General features: G+C 38.4%; 1 protein-coding gene across 2 annotated transcripts in view; it reads right to left on the bottom strand.

The window, feature by feature from the left end:
- The window catches only part of ldb2a (LIM domain binding 2a), a 101300-nt gene that overhangs the window by 21817 nt on the left and 52777 nt on the right, over positions 1-26706 (bottom strand). For both annotated transcript variants that reach the window (XM_053506431.1, XM_053506432.1), the window contains exons 3-4: positions 17974-18146; positions 5453-5575 (exon numbers count right to left, since the gene is read on the bottom strand). In XM_053506431.1, the coding sequence (XP_053362406.1) occupies positions 5453-5575; positions 17974-18146 (296 nt within the window). The remainder of the gene's footprint in view (positions 1-5452; positions 5576-17973; positions 18147-26706) is intronic.

The following is a 26706-nucleotide window of genomic DNA, read 5'->3' as shown; positions in this document are numbered from 1 at the left end:
TCAGCCGTAATTTTGCGGTATTAACTCTCTGCAAGCTTTGCCTTTTATGGAGTTTTGTGGGTTTTGCTACATAAAAAAACTAAACAAAACAAAAAACAGCTGCATTCTAAATGTTTATCAATATAGACCTGTACCATGTAAATACAGTGGAACCTTGGATTACAAGCATAATTCGTTCCGGGAGCTGGCTCATATTTCAAAACACTTGTAAACCAAATCTAATTTTCCCAGAAGAAATAATGGAAACTCAAATTATTTGTTCCACAGCCCCAAAAAAATGAATACATAAAAACAAATGACACAAAATATAAAGTAAAAATAAAACAGATTAACCTGCACTTTACCTTTTAAAAAAAGTAACAATAAATCCTGACAGATAAGTTTTTCCGTTTGTGCGTGCAGACGCTGTGTATGTGTGTGTGAGTGTGTGAAGCTAAAGTAAGGAGCCCCTCCCCCTCTCCCCCTTCTCATCTTACACAGTTACCCTTTAACCTTTTTTCACACACGTGCACACAACGGAAACACTCGATTGAGCGACACACTGACAATCACTGCTGTAAAGTAAAAATAAAAGAAATTAACCTGCACTTTACCTTTGTAAAGAATCGCGACAGAGCAGTGTTTCTGTGTAGAGCAGAGAGAAAGAGTGTGTGTGTGTGTGTGTGTGAAGGCGAAAGTAGGAGGGGTCTGTGTCTGTGTGCGTCACGGTGTCCAATGATGTGCGCGCACACAGACACATAAAGATTTTTGCTTTACAGGTGCGCTGTACACACACTCATACAGACACAAAATAAAATATGTTTTACAAACACACGATTATACCAGTAAGAGACGCACACTAAGACCCAGCAGGGGAGATGATTACCCATAATTCCGCAGCGCAAAAGAGAGAAATTGTGAGAAATACTGCCTAATTGTGATCACGTGACGCTCGGCATCAAAACAAGAAGCACATGCGTATTACATGACACTCGGTACTTATAAACCAAGACTTGTTCGTTTACAAGTCAAAATTTATTTAAAATCTTTGTTCGTCTTGCGGAACACTCGCAAACCACGTTACTCGCAATTCGAGGTTTCACTGTAGGTTAAAAAATTTGCATAAACAAACTTTAAATCTTGCAGTAAATTGTATCTCAGTTTGGTCTACAAAAACTTATTTTTGAATAACTTAAATTAGCATAAATTTCTCATTGTGTGAAACTTCTTGTGTTTTCTTCTTTTTTTGATAAATGAAGCAAAAGTGTGACCTAAATGGTCCCTATAAATGCATTTCCGCAGGAACCCTAACGCTGGATGAGCATCGTAATTTGGTTGTAATGATGCTGTGATGACTTTTACCGTCAGGACAATGCTGTTTCAGAATTACTTTGATAAAAGGATGTTAAGATAAAGTTGAATGACTGACCTGAACACGCCGTTGCAAATACAACCTTAAAATAATGATTCTGTAACCTTTATTTGAAGCATTTATGTCTATTAACATCCATTAGCACAACGTCCGAGCACATCCACGGTCCCTTAATTGTATAACGGAGTTTAAAATTTCAAAATCTCTGTTAAATTCTCTCAAACAGAGATTTAGTTTCATTAGAGGTACAGCTTAGTTGACAGATTACAGTTTGTGGAGCTCGTTGTTCTTTACATGCATTTGTGAGCTACAGCAACACCTTTTCTTGTGGTCTGGTGGTAAACACACAATACTTCTGCCAACAGTGCCCCGAGTATGAATCCTGCTCAGGCCAAAATTTTGGTTTTGAAATCATATTTGCATAATTGGTTTAGGGGCATTCATTTAACGTTAACCCATCATTATGTAGTCAATACTTTTCCAACATCACTTCATCAAAGTAATTCTAACTTTCAAAAATAAACTATTGCCAACATTGTCTGAACATCTATAACAGGAATAGCTTAATGGCGGATCAAGTAAAGGTTCAATTCAGACCTTAATACTTTTCTGATAAATTATAATAATTAGTAGAGTGGCGCTTGACATGGCAAAACTCGGGTCTCTGGGCCTTTTACAATAACAGTCTGCATGGCTTGACAGCTTCACAATGATCCTAAGAGACTGATTGGTTGCCTGAGTAAAATGTGCCCACCTCTTACTGTACTGTATGTCTCTTTGACAAAAGGATCCACAGTTAGGTTCAGTTTCAAAATTACTATAAAAGTTACCGTAGCAGGGAATGCAACTGTGAGCACTTCCTGTTTCAATGGGAAGTAGCTTTACCATGGGCACCTCTTGTGGTACACCTCTCTTGCGGGGTATCACCTCACAGCTTGCATGCGTCTTCAAATGTGGCAAATTTTATATTTCTACAAAATTCTTGCTCTGCACCAGAATTTGTTAAAGTTGGTCTCAAAGTCTATGGGATTTTTTGGGCGGTAAAAAAATCTTTAACTGGTCTACAAACCAGTGCAGGACTGGTTATGCACCAAAGGTTGTACAGAAGAGGAATAAAATAAATATAATAAAAAGTAATAAAACCTGCAAGATAACACAAGTGATGCTTTGCTTCGCAAGCACCACTAATTAATAATCTAGCGCTTAATCCCTTAAGGTAAGCGTGGCTATATGTGTCACTCAACAAAGCAAATCAGTGTGTAGACGGAAAGTGTTTGAAGGAACAGAAACCAAAGCTATATACAGCATGGCTAACTCCAAGAAAAATGTAAGTAGGCTTTGAAAAGTGAAACTTCAAAGATGAATGGACAGATGACAAACCTAAAATGCCTGCTGGTATATCAGGTAACCCTGCTTTGCCAAAATGGTCTGATGAAAACACCAACAGATGTTGACCTGAATGTTTATCAATATAGACCTGTACCATGTAAATACAGTGTAACCTTGGATTACGAACATAATTCGTTCCGGAAGCTGGCTCGTATTTCAAAACACTTGTGATATGTATGTGTGTTTTTATGGATCAGTTTAAAAAAATCTATTTAACCGTGCAGATTTGATGTTAATCCAGTTGGCATGAACTCCTAAACTTTGGCTTGTGGACACTTTTCATACACGGAGCTTGTTTCTAACCCTAACACACTTTCCTCCCTTACTCGATCGAGCGCCACAGCCGCAGCGGACTGGACCATACCTTGTAAAATGTTTATTTTTGAGAATAAACGTGGAAGACGTTGAATAGCCCGAAGTGACTTTTCACTCCTTCTTTTAATCCCAAGTTTTAAACAAGTTTAGTTTCACTTTTACTGTCGGTGCCACTCGTCCCTGTGTGCATTAGTGAATGTGTGTGGATATGTGTGTGTGGGTGTGTGTGTGTGTGAGAGCTGATCAAATACACTGCAGTAATGTTAAAACCACCCTTCTCCTGCAGGGAACCCCTCCTCTTCTCTCCCCTAGCTCTCGCTCTCTCTCCCTGTCTTCCTAAGATCTCTCTCTCTCTTTCTTCCAGTATGGCTGATATACCCACAGGGCCCAATTTAAGACTATGTGAATTTCACATGAACACAGCGGGGATGGAGCGTGTGCAAACTTTCTAATGTTGCATAGCCTGAAATGTACCAAGAGGAAAGTAAAAAAAATAAAAAATAAAAAACACCTGTAAAAATCTGCTACACCAGCCAAAATAGCAATGAGAGACTGAAAGCTATCACTCGTCTGAATGGCGAGTCTGTGGGAGCGAGTTGAATGCTGTAGTTTGCTTCATTTCCTTCATGTTAGGCGAGTTCGTTACACTGTGGAATTAACCAGATTACTCATTTGACCTTGTTATTATTCCACTGTGCTTTGCTTTAGACAAGGCTTTCTTTCATCTAAGACTGTCTTTGATGTTTCTAATGAAATTGTTTTTTTTTTTTTTTTTATTTAATCTCCCACAAGGAAAAAACTTTTTCACACTTCTGTGAAAAATTGGAGATGTGATTCAGGCGAGCTGGAGGCACACTGAGAAAGCAAGTGTGTGTTACATCTGACTATAGTGTCCTGTATGTTGTGTGAGTCCGATTTAGGTCCAGTGGTCATCCAAAATGAATAATGATCTCGTTAATGATCTCGAGTTTTTAAATGATATTGTGATATTTTCAGCAATTTGGAATGTACAGTTACTGTATGTACAATATAAGAAAAGACTATTAAGACTGGAGCTGTCCAATTTAATAGATTTTGCAATTTATTAAATAAAATGTTGATTGATTTGGTTAATTAAATCGATAAAGCAGTTTTTTTTTAAACTATTTAGGTAAACTTTTAAAAGTTTAATTAAAGCTTGCAACTATTTAAATTTAATTCAAGTTTGCCATATCAACACCTACTGGAATGGAGTGGGGCGCAAAAGCCAGGAAAAAAGAATATCGCTTTAAGCAATCAACAACACAAGTTATACAGTGTTTCAATGCAGTTTACATACTTTTAGGAGTTTTTCATACTTTAAAACTTAAAATTATAGCTCTATTAGGCAAATCAGGCAGGAAATGATAATGGTAGTGAATCTTAGTACGGATGTTGTTATATATGTCCATCATGTCTATTGATATGTAAAAAAAAAAAAACGTATTTCCAAGCATACCTTCAAAATTAGTAAATAAAGAACATTAGAGAAGAATAGAGAATATTTGCATGCCTGTAAAGAAAGCAACATATTATATGGCAAACCAGTTTTTAGATGGAAACCATTTTTTTTTTTTAAATGTAGGCTCTTGAGTTTTGCATGAAAATGGAAAGAAGCGAATGTGACGAAAAAGTTGCCAGAAGAACTCTTCAGCACACTCAGTAAAACCTAACAGCTGTTTTACTTATAGGTCTGTGCCACAGCCTTTGGGAGAAACAAAAAAATGTTATAAGCAAAGACGTTTTTAAAAACATTTCTACATGAACGAAACAAAGAGCACTAAAGAGTAATAAAATGAACACAGTCAGTATGTGGCGTGAAATAAATCTTTGCTTAAAAATAATTAGTAGCGTTAGATAAAGATTTGTGCGGTTTATAATTAACAGCTGGATGTTTTAATGAGCGTGCTGGAGAATATGCCAGTGTTCTTCTGGTAACTTTGTCACACTTTCTATGTTCATGCAGTACCAAGGGGCCTACGTGGCGGGTTTTTTTTCTCTGTCATGTATGCAAACGTTTCTTTCTTTACAGGCATGCAAACATTCTCATGTAATGTTATTTATTCATAATTTACATAATAATTCAGAAATGATAAACATATATAACAAAATTTGGTGCCTAGGTTTTTTAAACAATATATTATTTACTATTCCCTTTTTGTTTATTATTATTATTATTATTATGATGTAAGGGAATTCTATTTTTAAATCATTGCCTTTTTCACTGGGCAGTACACAAACATAGTGTAAAGTGCATTTATGTGCATATATTCTAAATGTACTTTTGAAAAAATGTAACACTTTAACACACACAGTATATCAGAATAGACCATCCATGTAGAAATCCTATTTTCTCGTCAGTGATGATGTGGCACTCACGTGCATGGCGAGGACGCTGCGTGGGATGAGCTCGCGGTACTGCCTGATGGTGAAGTGCCACGTCTTGATCCGCATCAGATCGTCGAAGGCGAACTCTAGGATCAGACGTCCCTCTGTGCACACCTACACAACCGAGAGGGAGAGACATGTTAGAGAGCGTGGTCGGTGTGGAGCTCAGTCCAACATTTAATGATCTTCATTTCATGCTGCGAAGCTTTTGGAAAAACCCAGATTTATTTAGGGTTGAATATTTCAATGACAAATGCAAAATTTTTAAAACAAATACGCTTTTAAGAGTCTATATCCATAAATATACAGTATCCATAAAAACGAGGACTGGACAAAGGGTGCAATTATTTTTAAGAAAAATTATGGCGAAGAAAAACACAAAATTAATTCCAAAAAGGTTTAATAAAATTCAAAAATCAAACCAGTTTCTGTTCATTTTCAAAAACAGCTGTCCACCAGGTTGGAGTGTGAACATACAGTAAGCCATGCCTCCTCTTTATTTTTATTTGTGGCCGCAAGTGTAAAAAGTAACATATGTACTCTCGATGCAGTGCTTGAGAACATGCTTTACTATAAAATAACTTCTCAATTACCATTAAAGCACAGTGCTTAAACTTGTGTGTCTTCAACTGTTGGAAGTAGAGGCAACGTGGAAATGCCAAAAACATGTAGTTGCTTGAATGACCACTAGGAGGTGTCCTTACAGGTGAGTCGATCCCCACAGACCCCCATGTTAAACATGTTTTTCCGTTTCCATAGCTAGGTTTCTCGTTTATGACGACTGTACAGAGGTAATTTTTTTTTATGTAACTTGTCAGTTAAGATAACATTACACCATAAAATGATGCATAATTAGGGGTGTGGCTGATTTGAGTGACAGCTGCATTGAAGGAGTCAAACAGTGTAAGGATGTGTGGGGTATGGATGAAGGAGTGTTAATCAAATGCAAAGCAATGTTAGCACATAAATTAGCGTTATTCTACTTAGCATTTGAGGTAGGCTAAAGCTAAGCTAGCTAGCATGTGATAACTGAAGTAAGTAGGCATGCTTAAACCAACAGCCAGGCTCTGTTTGTTCTGCCTATTTGCCAATGTATGGATTAACGGGGGTTTAAGCAGAGTCAGCTCCAGTCAAGATGTTGATTACCAGAGCTCCCATAGCTTAATATGGATCTGGTGGACAGCGATCAAAGTCTGACACCATACCAAACAGCAAAATGAATTATTGTGGTGCATTGTGGGATTTTATAAGTTCAATGGACATCTGCTATGATTCTGTAATAAAATCTGAATTTTTTTTTTTATTAGGATATGTATAAAATCATGATGCTAAAAATTGAATCGGTACCTTGGTATTGTGATAATATCGTATCGGGCGATCCTTGGCGGATCCCATAACTAACTGCTTACTTTTCTAAAAATGTCCAAAATGGCTAAAATGACACAATAGTGCACTATAAAGTGAATAAGGCAGAATGTCAGACCTACAGCTTCTGTATCGCTTCCTTCCGTGGTTATTCTCTAGCTTTTAGTGGTGCATCATACGGATGTTAACCTGTATCATCAGTCTGTCACTGCAGGATGTCATAAACACACTGGATATTCTGAACCGTGCTTTAGGCTTGGAATTAAAGTGAGCAGGGTGCGAATTTGGGAATAGCAGATCGCACAGCTGCGCTCTAGATCGAAAATGTAATGGAACCATCAATGAACAGGAACTTATTAAATATTAATTAACTTCAGAAACCGTGTTGATAGAGCAGTAAAAATGTCAGCGACCGTTTAAAAAAGAAAAAAAAAAAGTTGTTTATCGATCAGCCCTAAAATGAATCTGTCAGTGTGACAGAACATCCTGTCTGTCAGTTTAGACTTAGTTGTGTTAGAAATGAAGCCTGGCGCCTCCAACCCCGAGACTAAACACCACCCAAGCACCAAAACAACAACAACAGCAAAAAAAAAAAAAAAAAAAAAAAAAACAACAGTCCGAGGCCTGAGCTCAGAAAAATACAGCCAATTAAGAGAAAAATAAAAGGAAGAAAAACATCGCTGAATTCGACGCCGGGCTTCTCTGAGCGCCGATGTTCCGTTGCTCCGGCAACTAGAAGGAGGAGAGGAAGAAGGAGGGGGGCAACAGCTGATTAGTTGGCATGGCAACAGCAAAGATGTAATCCCAGCAGAGCGGCTCTAATCAATGCCCCCGGCACACACGAGCTCAGGAGGATCGGCAAAGAAAAAAAAAAAAAACACAGCACTGTCACGTGACATATTCTACATTTCTCTCTATCTCTCACTCTTTCTCTCTCTCACTCTATCTCTCCTTGCTCATCTTTCTCTTTACTTTCTCTGGCCAGTTCTTTTGCCCCACAGACAAAGCAAGGCAAAAAAAAGAAAATCTACCTTTCGCTTTCCATCCCATCTATTTCTCTTGGGTGCAAAAGCAAAGCTGACTTACTTTTTCTCTTTATCTTTTCATTCTTTTTATTCTTCTCTCCTTTTTTCCAGCTTTTTATGCCCTCATTTCTCCTGTCAGGTATTTTGCACTGTTTCCGTTCATATTTCGTTCTCTCTTCCAAAAAGAAAAAAAAAAGAAAAAAACGACACACCACTTTCACCATCTCCCTTCCCTGACACTCGTTCGCTCTATCCCTCTCTTGTTGTTCATAGCCTTGCTAACTCTTTGCGCTTTTCATTTGGGCTCCAGGAAGTCAGAACAGTGACAAATGTGTAAAAAAAAAAAAAAACAACAACAAAAGGTTTCATAGGTTCTGTGTAAGGTTCCTTCCCTCCACAAACCCTCTTTTTCCATTTTCCTTCTACAGAAATCCGGCATAAAATGCAAAGCAATGCTGTTCATACACTCTCATTTTCTCTCTCTCTTTCACTCCCATCTCTCACCTTCCTCCCCCGTCTCCCGCGCTCTCTTACTTTCTCTTGCCACTTATTTTTGCTCCATACCAAACCACAAAAAAGGAAAGAAAAAGCAAAGCAAAGCTAAAAAAAAAAAAAAAAAACCCTCCTCTTTCTTTCCCGCCTTCAAATGCAAATTCATCTAAGCTTTATTGGCATGATACAGGAGGAAAAAAAATCGATATTGTCAACGCTTGCCTGGTTTATGTGGAATTGAGTTAGCGCTAATTTAGAAATACATAAATCAAAATGGGACCGTGGAAAAAAAATCTGAAGGTTTGAAGTGTAAGTGTTGTTTTTGGTGGGGGGAAAAACAAACCCTGAGATTATTTGGAACCCACATGCTTGTTTTAGCTCTCAGTGCAGAACCCATTTAGAAAGGAGTAGGAATGTTAAAAGAATAGGGAATGCAGTTCTCTATGAAATGATGGAAAAGATCCTATTTTGGCTTGTTGGTCTGTAATAAATCATTTTATGGGTTACATATGATGAAGGAATTTAACTCTTTCTGTGGAAAATCATATAGGAAGAAACACAAAGTTACACATCTACTGTATATGAATTAAAGTAAGAGAAAGATTTTGTCTGGCACACATTGGAGGACCTGAAACCAGTATCAGAAAAAATTCTGTCTGTCTGTATGTCTGTATGTCTGTCCAGCCAAATTTGTCACAGCATCATACAAAACTGGCTGGACATAATATATTGAAACTTTGCCAATCCTTCGATATTTACCTAAAGTTGATATGCAGATGACAAAGAAACAACCGTAACGCACCTACTGCACAAATGCAAAAAAAAAAGCAGGCACATGGAACGCCCCTAAGAATCCCCGAACTGAGAGCACACTGTTGCGATAAAATCTAAAGGTTGAGTACAAGTGATGTTATGAACAGTTATGTGCGGGATGTAATAATCTACTTTAAACAGGGAGTGTATTTGACTGATGATGAACGAAGTACAACATGATAGATCGCTTTAATTTGGTTTGGTTTTGGTTCTCCATTCACTATTTCAGAAGTAAGCTTACAAATGATAAAGATTTAGTGCTCGGTTTTTAAATACACCTAGCCCTTAAATGTTAGTGGGATTGCATTTTTTTTTGTTTTTTGTTTTGCTTTTCTCGGTACGGGGGAGTCGGTTTTAATTTTTGTCACCCACGAGCATCAGATAAAGATTCAGAAAACTGGCATCACAAAATCTAAATAAAGGAAACGATTTCAAAATGTAACCTGTGTGAAGCGCTATAAAGGGGTTAATGAGTCAGGATTAGTGCACAAAGCTTAAAACGGTTTGTTTGAACTCTTGTGAATTTTGCATGAGATCAGGTTACGTGAGTGTGTGTGCGTGTGCGTGTGTGTGTGTGTGTGTGTGTGCTAATAAGCCGATGCGCTCGCTGCGTTAAGTGCAGGATCTGGCCTCGGTGGGGTCAGTCTGCATTTAATAGATAGAATCTTTGGGAACAGCAGGATCACGGAGAGATAAAGATGTTCAGTTAACACAGAGATTACCAGCAGCTAGAAGGTCAAAGGGCAGTAAATCTGTGTAGTGAACTGCAGGACGGTTGACTCTGAGTCCGGTTACACCACCAAAGAGTGTCCTTACTTCATTAGCTGTACAAAAGTCATATATACTGTGTATTATATAGTAATTACACGTGAAGTGAAATATTTTTGTATTGAAATCTTATAAAATTTAATTTTGAGTTTGAGTAAGAATAAATACTGTTTTTTTCTTATTTTAGAAGCTTAAACGTTAATTATTTAAAAGCTGCTGAACTTAAATTAAATGCTTACAATAATAATCATTTTAAATATCTAATAATTAGCATAATAATTTTTGGACACTTAGTTAACTACAGGACTTTATCATTGCACACGTTAGGTTATTAGGTTATATAATTATTATTTATTATCAGCATAAGGTAAATGCCACAGAGTTTTAAATGAAATGCATATAGTTTACACTATAGAATTTATTGCTGTCCAAGGTTTTATTGCTTAATCTTCATGTGCTCCTAGTATAATTGTCTATAGCTTTCAATCTGTAGTCCGAGTCTCTGTGTAACAGCGAGGATCAATACATCAGGTTTAATTAACTAATACAGTAAGTTATATCCCAATTTGAATTATACATGCCTGTCTATAATCGGACAGTAGTATGTATTTTAGGTTGTAGTGTGTGTGTGTGTGTGTGTGTGTGTGTATGTGTGTGGGTGGTCATATACTCCCTCCACCCCTCCTGTTACTGATAGGCTGTTACTGTCTCTCTTCTAGCCTCTGATCAGCTTAAATTAAGCAAGTAATCTTTTTGAGAAAGCAAACAAAAATTTTAGAAAAAAAAAGTTTACTCTTAACTTTTTTGCAATTAAAAATACCAGCATACAACGCCAGCTCCACCAGAGACAAGCGTCTTAACTTTTGGGGATACGGAAAAAAAGAACTGGACTGTTGCACCCCAGAATATTGGGTATTTATTTTCCAGAATACTGAATTTTTATTATTTTTTATTTTCATGAACTGTAATCAATAATCATTAAAATTCAAACAAAGAAAAGGCTTTAAATGTAATAAATCTAGAATAAGCAACACTTTTTGAATTCAGTTTCGAAGAAAAAAAACCTTCCATGAAATTGTCATATCATAATCTTGCTAAATTGTTAATGCGAATAAATAAACTACTTAATTATATTAAATATGGAATAAGTACATGACAAGTTGGGATGATACAGGAAAATAATGAATGCATCTCGAGGTGGATTGTTTCCCAATAACAGCACATCCCAAGGTGTTTTATTCTTCCTACACTAGATCTATTGATTTATAAATAATTTATAAATTGCTTTATTAATGATTGACACATTGTGTTTTTGAGCATCCGGAAAATCAAACCAGAAATACACGGAGAGAAAAACAGCAGAGCAGCAGGGCTTTAATAAGAAAACTAATCAAAGGGGCGCATGAAAACTGGTGAGTACAATCGTGGTACAGTAGGAAGACAAGACGGGGTGGAGACAGGACATGAATCAAGACGAGACACACACATTGTATATAGAGACATAAAACATGTAAGCGACACTGTCCATGCTGGAATCCGGACAGCATGCTGGGAGGGGGGATCTGTGACAGGTTCTTAACCAGTGATAGTTATATATAATCACGTGGAATGGCCAAAAGTAATTTTTTTTTGGTAACCACTTACATTTAGTAACCATAAACAATGACTGTTCCATCATCAGCCTCTTTTTCTCTCTCTCTCTCCCTCTCTTGAAGTTAATATGACCAAAATGCACAAGCAAAACCTCATCTGCCCTTAAACCTTTTTCAGTACCGAAAAGCTCACTGATTGTTACAAAGTGCTGACGCGGGAGACTTATTTCCTTTTAATCGTCTCCTTACAAATTTCTTTAAATGTACTGATTTATTATTTATTATCATCCTTAGATTATAAATCTCATAATCTATAGTTGCTTGGTTGCTAAATGCAGCTGCCTGCATTCAAAATCGAAAAAAAAAAAAAAAACATGATAACGATGTCATCCTAAACAACCCTTTGTCTTTCTGCATCGCCTCTGAACCGCCCGTGTTGCTCTGTTCCTGGCTAACACACGGTTCCAACACAAGGCTGAATCACCTCTCTAAGGGGTCAGTGATTCTATATCGGTGGCGTCTCAATCGGTTAAGGCTGTAGGTTACTGAGTTTCTGATTGGAAGTTCAGGGGTCGTGACCCAGCGCTGCCACTGCTGAGACCTTGATCAAGGCCCTTAACCCTGTCTGCTGTATCCTGGCTGACCCTGCGCTCTGTGCTGGAAGGTACATGTGACGAATAATTTAATTGTGTCTCTAATCCCTCATTTAGAACAGGGGATTGTACACCCTACGTAGTGCACTAGCTTTCCCTTTAACACTATTCAGGATTCTATCCCTGAATCAAAAAGTTAAACTAGGTGAGAAATTTAAAAGATTTACAAAACCTCCATGTTTTATTCTCCTAACCTTTTGACGAAGAATTTAAAACAACTTTCACCTCTCTTAATAACACTGTCGGTCGCCAGCTCTACCAGTCGTGGTTAGTTATTTCCACTAGGCATGGAAGAACAAGAGTAGAAAAAAATTTATTCAAATTGACATTCCAAATTTAGTTATTATGTTTTTTTTTTCAGCTATAAATCTGAACATAAGTCATAAACAGTGTTGGGTGTAAGGTGTTACAAAGTAGAGTATTTGGATTGCTTTTTTGATGTAACGAGCAATCTAACGTAGTCATCCCCAATCCGTTATTGTGTGTGTGTGGGTGTGTGTGTGTGAAAGTCTTCCTACAAGTCCCGCCCCCTATAACCCGCCCCCCTCTGTTATACCCCTATCTCACCTATGCGGTTTGACTATGTGAGGAGATGGAAACCTAATCACAGTGAACCGTACTTATTGCCACCACGCGAAACCGTGTAGGTGAGATAGGGGTATTAGTGGAAAACAGATTGTGGGCCAAACTTCACTGAGTGATGATGGTAGAATAATTATGAAGGTCTTGACTAAAGAACATGCATGAGGAATCACAATCACAAAGGAGTTTTCATTTTCTGCAATTGAAAAGTACTCAAACTAGTTACTTTTTTTTTGTTGTTGTTGAATTTTTTTCAATTTTCTCCCTGATTTAGTCGTGGCCAATTCCTTCCCGTCACTAGGGGGCTCCCACATTAAGGCTACTACTACCACTTGGTCAGGAGGGCGAAGACTATCACGTGTTTCCTCCGAACCGCGTGACGTCAGCCGACCGCATCTTTTCGAACTGCTTGCTCACGCACCATTAGGGGCGGAGTAACACACTCGGAGGAAAGCGCTAGCCGCTCCTTCCGTGTGCGCCAGCTCACAGACGCCCCTGATTGGCTGTAGAGCCGTGATTAATGTGGGAGCGCGAGTACATCTCATCCCTCCCCCCTGAGAGAGCTCGGCCAATCAGCTCTCTCTGTGCCTCCGGCTGTGAGAGGAAAACAGCATCACCCGGATGATATCGCAAGCACTTTACCACTGCGCCACTCAGAGGCTCGAACTAGTTACTTTTATCAGAAAGCAACGCTGTAATGTTTAAAAACTTTTTTGTTACTTTTTAATGACGGTAATTTTGTAATGTAATTAGTTACTTTAAAAAGTAACGTCCCCCAACACTGGTCATAAATAAATCTTAAATTAACAAATAAAAAAGTCATCATTTTTTTTGTTACTAAACCATACAGTTTATACGTACGTATATTTAATAAAATGTATTTATCTCCGTAAATATTGTATATATACTAATTATAAGAATCATAATTACAGTTTTATATAGTTTTACATGTTGAGGGTTTTACAGATTAAAGAAATCATCACTGTTCAATGCCGTGAAATATATATTTCCTGTGTATATTTAAACTTTGGCACTTCTATCAGAGTATGTAGATTCTTACGCTAGCAAATTTTTTTGAATGCACTTTCTAAATAAACACTTGACTCCCCTCCGATGTTGATCAAATAGCAGAGATGGCTGTTTTTTTCACTTCTTTTTGCTTCTGCATGATTCCAATATTTCAAGTGTGTAATATTCAGCCCATCTATGCATTCAGAATTTATGACGAGACCTTTTTTCATATTTGCTCTTGAAATATTGAAGCGCTCTCGCTGCAAACATGGCTTTTGCCAAAGGAAGCGAGGCGAGAGGTCGGAAAAAAAAGAAAGATGCGGGTTTTGGATGAATGAAAGTACCGAGGAGAAGGAGTGACGTGAAGGGTTTCTAAGTACATATGAGCCGTTTCGCTGTGGGATTCCTAATGACGCTTGATGATAAACAAATATAGAATAATGAAAGTGATTAAGACGGGGACCGGGTGTGTGTGCAACGCGTTCATGAGCCTGTTTGATGTATTAGTTTGTTTACTGTCTCGTACATGTGTGTACAAACTCACACACACACACACACACGCACACACACACACACACACACACACACACGTGTGTCATACTGTCCTCATTACAGTTTTTTACTGAACTTATTCTTGTAGTTTAACTGTAATAGTAACTGTAACATATCCTGTAAAACAACGATAATATGAACAACTTAACCTTAAACTCATTCACAATTTCAAAAAAATCCTATTTAAAAGATGCATGCACACACACACACGCACACACACACACAGTTTGCTACATAAACACCAGCCAAATGCAAAAGGTTAAAGTAACAAAGTACAAATACTTTCTTACTGTACAGTGTTTTTCATGAATTTGTACTTGATCATTTTCTGTATGTGTTTTTTTTTTTTTTTTTTTGCTTCTACTCATTACATTTCTGATGAGAAACCTGTACTTTTACTCACTGTATTTTAAACAGAGCCTTTTTTTTTTTTTACTTTTTAGATGACTACGACAGCGGGCTTAGACCCGGCCCTGTTAAAGTACTAAAGTAGTTTACTCCACTGACTATTAGAAGCTGAAACATTTAGGTTTTAACAACGGCCCCCTTGAAATAAAACTACAAGCACGTCAGAGCAGCTCCTTGCATCATTGTAAGGTGTCTCAAATTCAAATTCAAATTTTATTTGTCACATACACAAACATACACAGTACGAAATGTAGTGAAATGCTTATACGACTGCCATTGACCCTAGAAGAGAATTAAAGTTTACAAATAAGAAATAAATATGAATAAAAGAGATACGATAGAAATTAAATAAAAAAATTAAATTAAACTAGGAAAAATAGAACTAAAAATAAAAATAGAAATATGATGTGCAAAAATAGAAATCTACTGTACAAATTGAAATATACTGTGCTGTGTGTGCAAATATGCATAGAAGAAAGTGACTTTGTGCAGAGGTTATTAAAGAGTCTTTGTGCACTGGTCCAGGATGTAAACGTAAAACTGTAAAATGTAGTGTAGTTGTGAAGGAAGGTGTGCAAAGTTATTATGGCTCTTCTTTAGCCATAAAACTCACCAGTGCTGAAGGTTATACAACATTCTAGTTGTAAGCTGCTTTGTCTAGAAATGTATGCAGTATTTAGTCCAGCCATGTTTAAACCAAGCAGTGAAATAATTAATACCACTTGTGTTTAAATTTTTTTAATAAATTGGCCTAAAACATTTTATTTCTTGTAACGCCTACAAGGTTTCACAAACCTGTAAAGCATCTGAGTCGATTAATTTTAAATTCACATTTTATTATTAATGTTTACTTTCGTTCTGGTAAAAAATGAAAATTTTAGACTTTCTACAAATCTCTACAAGACTCGCACATTCATGTTACTGTATCAACTACGAATGTGTTTAAAATACTTTAAAATGCGGTTTAGCACTAAATTAGTATATCCAAAAAATATATATATTTTTTGCTGAGTGCTTGTACTTTTGTAAAGTAAATTTTAGAGCATGTACCATTTTTAGGCAAGTATTTGTACTTTTACTTGAGAACTGGGTTTGTGTACAGCACCGTGCAAAAGTCCGAGGTACGTGCGAATACCTGCTGTAGAGTAATGATATCCTTAAAAATGTTTCTACATAAAAATACTATAAAAGCAGTAAACAGTAATGAAACAAATGAAACAAATGAAACAAAGTCCATAATTTGTGTGATGATTGTTTGTAGTCTCAGGTAGAATTTGTTCAGTTTTATAATGAAAATTAGCTGCTTTGTTTATATATTATTAGTTTATATATTATTTATATAATAGGCTTTTTTGTTTCTGGCCTGCAAATATTTCCTTGTAAGATTACATTTTTTGCTGGAATACGGTACTAATATTTGAAAATCAGATTTTTTTTTTTTTTTGTACCGAGTTAATAATGAAGTCATAAAGTAAACATATACAACAGAATTTGTACAACTGATGTTTGATTTGGACATACAGTATTATTTCCTGATGATGTGGTCCCTATGTGGTTAGAGAAAGAAATTATACCTATTTAGAAATGTTATTAAAACCAAATATTTGCTTTAGCTTGCTAATGTATGAAATCTGTCTTTGTGGCGGGAAAACTGTAGTCAACTTCGATTGCCATGTTACATTTATCAGGGGATTGGAAGACTTTGGCTACTTTCACATTACCAGCCTGAAATGTGATTTTTCCATTAATTACGGCAAATCGTCCAGGTCCTGAAACTGCAAAGACCCAAACCATCAGACTACCATCACCATGTTTGGTTGTTGGTCTGATGTTTTTTTTATGAAACGTTATGTTACAGTAGTTTTATGCCCGATGTTATAGGACGCACACAATCCAAAAAGTTAAACTTTTGTCTCATCAGTCCAAGAAATATTTGCCCTAAATTCTTGGGAATACTCAAGATATTTTTTTGGCAAAGTTGAGAAGAGCCTTTGTGTTCCTTTTGGTCAGTAGTGGTTTTTATCTTGGAACTCTCCCATGGATGCCATTTTTGCCCAGTCTCCTTATTATTGTTGAATCACGAACACTGACTTTAACTGGGGCAAGCGAGGCCTGCAGTTCTCTAGATGTTGTTCTGGGTTCTTTTATGAGCTCCTAGATGAATTGTCCTTGTGCTCTTGGAGTAATTTTGGTAGGCCGGCCTCTCCTGGGAAGGTTCACCACTATTACGTGTTTTTGCCTTTTGCAGATAATGGTTCACTGAAAACTCTTTTTGTGGCTTGGTAAGCCTTCTCAGACTTACTGTATAAATGTCACAATTACTTTGTTTCTCATCTGTTCTTGAATATTTTAGCGTGCTTCACTTTGATTCGACAGGTCTGGCAGTAATCAGACCTGGGAGTGGCAAGTGAAATTTTACTGAACAGTTTGTTCATAATTTAGTAAGAGAAGCAATCATTTTTTCATATAGGGCCAGGTAGGTTTGGACAGCTTTTTCTCCCTTAATAAATGAAATTTAAAAATTATTTAAAACTGCATTTTGTATTTACTCAGCGTATCTTTGTATAATATCACAATTTGTTTAATGATCTTAATCATTTACACGTAAAAAACCTTGAAAAAAAAAAGACTTCAGGGGCAAAACCTTTTTCACGGAACTGTATTGGATTATTTTTAAGAGCTATTTAAATGCACTGATCTAAGTCACTTTCGTACACAGTCCTATACGGATATACAGTATATCTGATACGTGGTCATGTGATTTGAATGAGAACAGACGACGACTTTTTGCCTCTGTGTATACAAAGGCTGTGCCAGAAATAACGTCTAAAACAGCTAAAGCTTATGTTCGCTAAAACCGCATCCACTGTTCGAGCGGTCAATAAAAATTAGTGTTTTAACCGCCATTTAAGGGGACAGACACGTCCACGTGAGAATCAGATAAAACTCATGTCCTAACCGATGTCACATTAGAGCTGCTGCAAGAGCAATGTGTGACCACAAAGCATCAGTTCTAACCTACTGTATGAGATGATAGCCAATCAGAGTTCAGTGCCACCCCAAAGTCCCACCCCCATCCCCCTTTCATTCATAAATCCCGTCAGTCACCTTCAGCAACCTTAACCCTTTTTTCTGGATATTTTCTGGTCCAGCTGGATCTAATTAAGATTATAATGTGTAATTCAACACTGGGAATTTTTATGTGCACAACCATAACCTCACACATATAGACACACAGAGTCCCTGGTTACCTTGGTGAACATGGGCTTGCCGTGCTGCGTGACCATGGTGCACTGGTCGCAGTCGACGGTGATGCAGGAGTTGTGAAACGACTCTTTGGAGTGTTTGAGGATGTAGTAGAGGTCTGTCACTCCTCCCTCAAACACCGTGCTGAAGTAGCGAGGGATCAGGGTCCGGCCGATCGCTGACAAACACACACACAATGGACACATTGAGATTGCAATACAACTTAATATCAATCATGTATTAGAGAAATGTCTTTAAATATCTTGATACAATTTTTTCTTTTATATATATATATATATATATATATATATAAAAGACATACTTTTCATTTATAAGATGACAGGGTGGGGACAGTGCTTTTACTTGGTGCTTTAATTTACCTCTTCAAAAAAGATTTCGGAGACTGTATGGCAAAGCGACTACGAAAAAAAAAAAAACGGAAAAAAGCAAAAGAAGGCAAAATTCGGCTAATATGCTTCGTAACAGCCTGCTGAGACTGTGGCGTAGATCATAAACGACCCAAAACCAGTGATCGTAATACCAGCCAGTGCGTTCAGCATGACCGTGGAAGTGAGATGGAATAAAAAGGGAGCTGACTTGGTCAGTTTGTGTTTTTCCTGCACAGGAGAGAGTTTCAGCACAGACCGAGTTTGTAAGAGGAGATTTTAAGCGCAGCCGGCAGGGAGGATCTAATACCTGATTAAATGAGCTTTTCATACACCGCTGGACACTCCACTTCGGCAACTACCACCACACTGCGCATACCTTCTCTCTCACACCATGCTCTGGTTTTCTTCCATTCCATCCGATCACGTTCCAGTCCATTCCATCCCAATCACTTCGAGATCGATTCTATAATCCAATCTAATAACCGTCTAATTCTTTCTACTTTATTCTAATCACCTCATATTGTTTTTCTATTCTACTCTATTTTATTCTCATAACTGCATATTTCATTCTATCACATTCCATTCCAGTTCATTATACTCTATTCTGTTCTCTTACTCATTCTCTGTATCCTGTTTAGGGTCGCGGGAGACCTGGAGCCTACAGTATCCCAGAGGGCTCGGGGCACTAGGCGGGGTATACCCTTGATGTGGTGCCAATCAATCGCAGGTCACAAGCACGCACATAGTTGGAAACCATGAGTAATTAGGAAACGGCAATTACCGTAACCTGCATGTCCTTGGACTGTTGGAGGAAACCAGGGCACCCGGAGGAAACCCAACAAGCATAGGGAGAAGGTGCAACCTGCACACACAATTTCAAGTTTATCATATCCATGTCTATTCTACTTTGTTTTCTTCTATTCTCTTTTATCCTTTTCTATTCCATTTTGTCATATTCTATTTCATTAAATCCACTGTATTTTATCACCACCAATTCCATTTCATTCCATTATATCATCCTATTTTATAACCTGCTGTGCTTTTTACTCTATTCTATTTAGTTCTTTCCTACTGTTCCTTTATATTTTTTGTGTGTGATTTATTTTCTGCATTCTTGAATTAACTACTGTATACTGGATTTTTTTTAAACCCTAACCCTAACCCTTTTAACTATGAAAAAACTTATATGGAATTAGGTAATTATGTAACAACAACACTAAAAGTCAGTTATTATCTTAAGACATGGGGGTCAGCTGTTAGAACAGTTCTTGCAAGAACAGTATTGTGTCAAGTGCATTTGCAAAACCCATCAAGCACTATGATGACACTGTCTCTCGTGAAGACCTTCACAGGAAAGCAAGACCAAAGCGTTACCTCTGCTTTAGAGGAGAAGATCATTTAGAGTCACCAGGCTTAGAAATCACCAATTAACAAACAGCACCTCAGATTAGAGCCGTTATGAAGGATTTACAGATCATAACCACCAGATACATCTCAATATGAACTGTTCAAAAGAGATTATTGCATCATTTGGACACCCTCGGTATTGTTTTACAGTGTGGACATAAATACAAATCAGGGACGACCATGGAATTGGATGGTGTGTCCAAACTTAGTTGGCCAGTTTATTAGCTGCGACCGTACTGTATATATTATATCTCTTTATACACTGTGTGTGTATAGCCATAACACATTCACATTGGTTATCAATTAAATACCAGTAACCTGGTGACATGATCATGGGCATCGAGGGCTCACCCACGCCTGGGAGACTAAAGGCCAGCCTGTCTGGTCTGATTCCACAGAAAAGGCGATGCAACACAAATCACAAAAGAAAGGCACCACAGCCCACCATGCACGGGGCGCAGCAGGCAGGGAGGGAGCACAAGTCTGCCGACCTGTCCTTTAAATTCCCCAGATCCCAATCCGATTGAGCACCCATGAGATGCACCAGACAAAAACAAACACGATCCATGGAGGCCCCACCCCGCAGCCCACAGCACCCAAATGCCAATGGCCTGTTACCAGACACCACAGCACACCCCAGAGGCCCAGTGGAGCCTCGTAATTAGTTCACCAGGACACACACGGTGTCATTTGGATACATTCGTTGTCGTTGATATCCACAGCCACTTGGTGATTCTACAGCGTAAGTATATCACATCCAGACATCATTACAGCTTTGTTTTGTCTGCTGAGCGAGCAGGACTCATTACTGTGCTGCAAACACATTTCCATGCAGCCATATCGTGCACCTATATGAACAACTGTTTCACTGGAAACCATTCTGGCACCAATAAAAAATAAATAAATAAATAAATAAACTACACTACACTGCGTCAACTTATCATTTTAATTTTGACGCCGGACGGACTGGCAGTCTGATCCAGCTCTGCGTCTGAGTTCAAGCAGAAATAATCCATCTCGCAGTCAAACTCCCCTCTGAGAGAAATTACGAGTGTGCCGTCAGCCCTGAGGGAGCACACAGAGGGGGGAGAGAATGAGAGAAAAGGGGGAGAGGGAGAGAGAGAGAGAAAGAAAGAGTGAGAGAGAGAGAACTTCATTTAGAGAGTCTCCCTGAAGACAGGCGCCGCTGCTTAGAGCCACGCAGCCGAACGGAGAAAATCAAACGGCTGCAAACGGCCTGTTCCTTAAATTGGCTAAAGTGCGGCATGACTAAATGAACGCGCAAATACTTTAGGAAAGGCAAGAGGCTAAAAACAGAGGGACTGATGGAGGGAGGGAGTGAGGGAGGAAGGGAGGGAGGAGGAGGAGGAGGAGGAGGCAGGGCGCATAAGCGAAGGTCTCCCCAGTGGTTAGGACACGACAGGAGCTGACTGCTAATGAGAAAGGAGGAGGGGGGTGGGGGGTTGGGGTATGAGTGAAAATAAATATGAAATGGTTATGAACGAGAAAATGGCAATGGCGAGATGAAGAATAAGAAACGACGAGTGTGTGTGTGTGCGCGTGAGAGAGAGAGAGAAAAGGGTGATGAAAAGAGTTTTTTTTTTTTTTTTTAAAGAAAGGATCCCTTGATGACCTGTTTGGCTTCTCCAGCTCTTTTTTGCCTGGCGACCTTTTTCTTACCCGCACACACTAGTGAGGACGGACGCACGTGTCAGTCAATCGCTGCCGACACACCACTGCCATCTTTCTGAAATAATAAACACTGAATTGCGTGCAGCTCGTACGTTTTAAGGAATCTGAATTAAAAATTTCAATCGAAAAGCCTGCAATCATTCAGGACACACTATCCAAAAAACTAAAATAACACAAATGAACACAGTTCAGAGTGGAGAAACACGCGTCCTTCTAGTGAGCAAGTGAAAATTGCTCCAGTACATTTTGTAATTACAGTGAAGCTACATGAGAATGCAACTCGATGGAAACAAGCAAAATGGTCACTTGTAATTTGTCATTAATGCAGCACAATCACACAAGACACGTGATCGTTATATTTAAGCTCGCGTTTGGGGGGGGAAAGCATTAGATATCCAGAATGCAGTTGACCTGATCATTTACCAAATAGGTACAACAGAAATCCCACCTTTAATCAACCCAATTTGTGACAACATGCAGTAAATAAAGAACAGAAAAAATCACTAATGCACATGAACCACTAACTCGCTAATTAATTACTAACATGTAAATCATTAATACAGCATAATCTCTAATACACCTGAAACGACATCGCCTGAATCAGTAACAACTGAATTACTAACACCTGAATCACTAACGCACCAATCATTACAGACCTGAATCCCCTTTACACCTGGATCACTTACACACCTGAATCACTAAATCATTATACACCTGAATCCCCTTTACACCTGGATCACTTACACACCTGAATCACTAAATCATTATACACCTGAATCCCTTACACACCTTAATCACCTTTACACCTGAATTACGTACACACCTGAATCACAAACAGATCAATAATTACACACCTGAATCATTCAGTTGTCATTGCCATTTCTTTATAAGTGTACAGATGGAATGCTCTTAACTATTTACACATTTTCATCCCAAAGTGAATTATTTGGTATGTTTGTTTAAAGATAAAAAGTATGGCAGAGATACATGCTGCTCAGTGAAAATTTAGCTTTTTTTTTTTTTTTTTTTGCTGTTGTTGTTGAACTGTTAGCGGTAATCTTGGCCATAAAGCTTTCTATGTGCATGGAGTGTGCATGGAGTTTGCCTAATGCTTAGTGGATTTCCTTCGGGGTACTCTGGTTTCCTCCCACAGTCCAAAGACATGCAGGTTAGGCTAATTGGTGTCCCCAAAATGCCTGTAGTGTGTAAATGACATTTGGGCATCGAGCTGGCAACCTGATTCCTTAAGTAACTGCCACAGGGACAATGGATATATCACCAGGGTGGGGACTATCAACTGTCCGATGTGCAAATGGACAGACTAAAATAACAAAAAGGGCTTGTCACTTACAAACCTGAATCAATGACACAACTGAATTAATTACACAACTGAATCATTCACACATCTGATTCACTTATGCACCTGAATTACTTACACCTGAATCACTAACACACCTGAATCACTAACAAACAAATTGCTAATGCCTTAATCACTAATACAGCTGAATCGCTTATACACTCGAATCACTTACACCTGAATCAGTTACAAACCTGAATCACTTATGCACCTAAATCACTAAGAAGCAAATTCCTAATGCCTAAATCAGTTACACATCTGAATCACTAGCACCTTAATCAAATACATAAATGAATCAATACCACATCTCAGTCACTAACACCTGTATCACTTACACTCCTGAATCACCAACAATCAAATTCCTACTATCTGAGTCACTAACACACCTGAATCACTTTTAGACCTGAATCATAAAGATGTCTAAATCCTTACCAAACCTGAATCATACCTGAATCGCTAATGCATCAGACTAAAGATGATATATTGAAAGATAGAAATGACTCGGAAATGAAAAGGCTGCTAGTTTGTCCATCTGCTCTCCACCCAGGGATCTGTCAGTACTCAGCACTTTTACAATCCACCAAATCCTGTCATGATCAGACAACATCACAATCATGTCCGAGAGCCTCTTTATTCAGTGTGTACATCTCTCTCTCTCTCTCTCTCTCTCTCTCTCTCAGTCGTATCTGAGGGCCTGCGCACTGATTGGCCCATCACACGGCGCCGCACTCCAGAGATGGCATTATGCACCCACTTGTTTCAGCTAACACGCTGCACAACATATGCTTCTCAAGTAATGTGTACCCAAACACGCAATTTACAAATAATTAACGCGGTCTTAATTAGGCACATTAATTCACGGAGCGCGTGGGCCTCAGGAAGGATGCCAACACTCACAGGCAAAAAGATGAGAGTGAGGAATTCAGCTCGGAGTGATGAGGGTGAGTGTGGAGGAGAGAGAGAGAGAGAGGGAGAGACAGAGGGGACAGCAGACTGTCTGGGACAGAGGAAAAAAAGGGAAAAGACAGAAAGACAGATGGACGAGAAAGTAGTAAAAAACAAATTTAGAGGGAATAGAGGGAAAAAAATCTGAAAGACTGACAGACGATATGAGACATTGGAAGACATTTTTGAACATTTTGGAGTGTAAAATAAAATAGAGAGAAAGAAGAAAAAGGACAAAAAATAAAGACAGGCAAAAAGAAAAAATGAAAGACGTACAAAAAGAGAGAGAATAGGAAAGACAGATAAAGAGAGGAAAACATCGAGAGAGAAAGAGAAGGGAACAAAAAATGATAGAAAGACAGCTGAAAGACAGTATGGCACACATAAAGAAAGAAAAACACGGACACAGGATGGGCAGGAGACAGAAATAGAAAGAAAGACAATGGGAGTGAGACATGTGGAGAGAGAAAATAAGAGGAAAAAACTGAAAAAGATGTTGACGTTTAAAAATAGAGAGCGAGACAGACAGAAGGAAGACAGAGACAAGAAGGAGCGATAGAAAAAGGGAGAAAGTGAAAGAGAGAGGAGAGAGTGAGAGAGAGACAGACAGCGGGAAAGAAGCCGAGAGGTGAAACAGTGAGATAATGAGAGGACGGAGAGAGACAAAAATACAAAAATATATAAAAAGATAAAGTGTGGAGGGAGTGAAGAGAGAGAGAGAGAGAGAGAGAGAGACAGAGAATGACCAGGGTTAAGGCAAAACAAAACAAAAATATGACAAAGAGCAAGAAAGTTGAAAGACACAGATAAAAAGACAAAAAGACTAAGATAGAAAGACAGCTAGGAAGACATGACAGAAGGACAGACAGGTAGAAACAGAATGAAGAGATCAGTAGAGACAAAAGACAAAACTAATGGTAATGAGTGTACAAATAAACACTGAAGCAACACACGCACACACACACACACACATGCACAGATGAGGAGGGGGAGGAGGAAGAGGAGGAAGAGGAGGAGGAGGAGGGCAGCGTATGCTGGAGAAAGCTGGCCGCACTTTGGTGTGATTATGCAGCTGATGCAGTGTTCTTTCTGCAGTGCAATGCATGCTGGGAAGAGAGAGAGAGAGCAGACTGGAGCAGGGTGTGAAATGGAGGCGCTTCTGCACCCAGGCTCCCGTTTACCTCATAAACTCCGCGTTGTTTATACCAGTGATGAAAGAACCGTGAAATCCTTCAGATCACGGGGCAAGAACATTTTGGCGTGTTTTACTTTATTTGATTTAACATTCGATATTTTTGTGTGTATATATATATATATATATTTGTATGCAGTGCATCTCAAAAAAATAATATTGTATAATAAGAATAAGTTTCATATATTTTAGAGTTATTAAATGTAAAATAAAATATTTTATGATTTCAGCTTAACAATTTTTAAAACCATTTTCCTCAAATTATTTTTTAGAATATTTCCTAAAATTAATTCAAAAATGATATTAATTTATGCACACAGTTCAGTGGCATTGCTGAGGTGTAATTGAAGACCAGGTTGCTTTGATAACAGCCTTTAGCTCATCTGTATATTTGGGTCTGTGTTTTTTCTCTTCCTCTTGACAATACCTCATATACTCTGGGGTTCAGATCACGTGAATTGGCTGGCCAGTCAAGCACAGTAATGTTACAGTCAGCAAACCAGTTAGTGGTAGTCTTGGCCAAAAAGCTTTTTGGTAGCATGGTGGCTTTGTGGTTAGCACTGTCACTTTGAACCTCCAGGGTCCGGGTTCGTTTACGCCTCTGGGTCTATGTGCATGGAGTGTGCATGGAGTTTGCCTAATGCTTAGTGGGTTTCCTTCGGGGTACTCTGGTTTCCTCCCACAGTCCAAAGACATGCAGGTTAGGCTAATTGGTGTTTCCAAAATGCCTGTACTGTGTGAATGACATTTGGGTATCGAGCTGGCAACCTGACGCAGGGACAATGGATATATCACCAGGGTGGGGAGTATCAACCTCCAGATGTGCAAATGGACAGACAGGAAGAAAAAATATTGTTTGTTAGCAGACTGAAGCATGAAGTGCTTTAAAATATCTTTGTACTGTAGATGGCTACGTTGACTTTGGACTTGATAAAACACAGTGGACCAACACCATAAGATGACATGGCACCCCACACCACACTGGATTTCAAGCAGCGTATATTCTGTGCCTCTCCAAATTTCCTCCAGACTCTGGGACTTTGATTACTAAATGAAACGCAAAATTTACTTTCATCTGAATAGAGGACTTTGGACCACGTAGCAACGGTGCAGTTTTCTCCTTAGCCCAGCTAAGACACTTCTGGCATTGTCTCTGGTTCAGGAGTTTCTTAAAACTAGGAGTGCAACAGTTGCAGCCAATGTCCTGAAGATGCCTGTGTGTGGTGCTCTTTATACACTAACACCAGCCTCATTCCACTCCTTGTGAAGATCACCCAAGATCTTGAACTGGCTTTGCCTGACAATCTTCCTAAGCCTGCGGTCATCCTTGTTGCCTGTGCACCTTTTCATACCACACTATTCCCTTCCAGTCCACTTTCCATGAATATGCTCTGATACAGCTCTCGGCAAACAGCCAGCCCTTTCAACAATGACCTTCTGTGACTTTTTCCTCCTTAAGAGGATGGTGGCGATGATCATCTTCTGGACAACTGTCAGAGTCAGCAGTTTTCCCATGTGTGTACTGAACTAGAATGAATAGTAATTTACTCAAACTCAAAATGAAATATTCTAATATTTTGAGATACTGTATTTCTGATTTTCATAAGCCGTAATCATTAAAATGACAATAAAAATGACTTGAAGTATTTCACTTTATGGTAATGCAAGTTTCACTTTTTTAAACTAAATGACAATTTTTTTTAAGATGCTATGTATGGCTATAAAAAACATGTGACACCGGTTTACTACAGGAAGG

Source organism: Clarias gariepinus, chromosome 10, assembly GCF_024256425.1.
Source record: "Clarias gariepinus isolate MV-2021 ecotype Netherlands chromosome 10, CGAR_prim_01v2, whole genome shotgun sequence".
Classification (NCBI taxonomy): domain Eukaryota; kingdom Metazoa; phylum Chordata; class Actinopteri; order Siluriformes; family Clariidae; genus Clarias; species Clarias gariepinus.
Note: the sequence above shows the minus strand (reverse complement) of the source record. Positions and strands in the feature narration are given on the sequence as shown.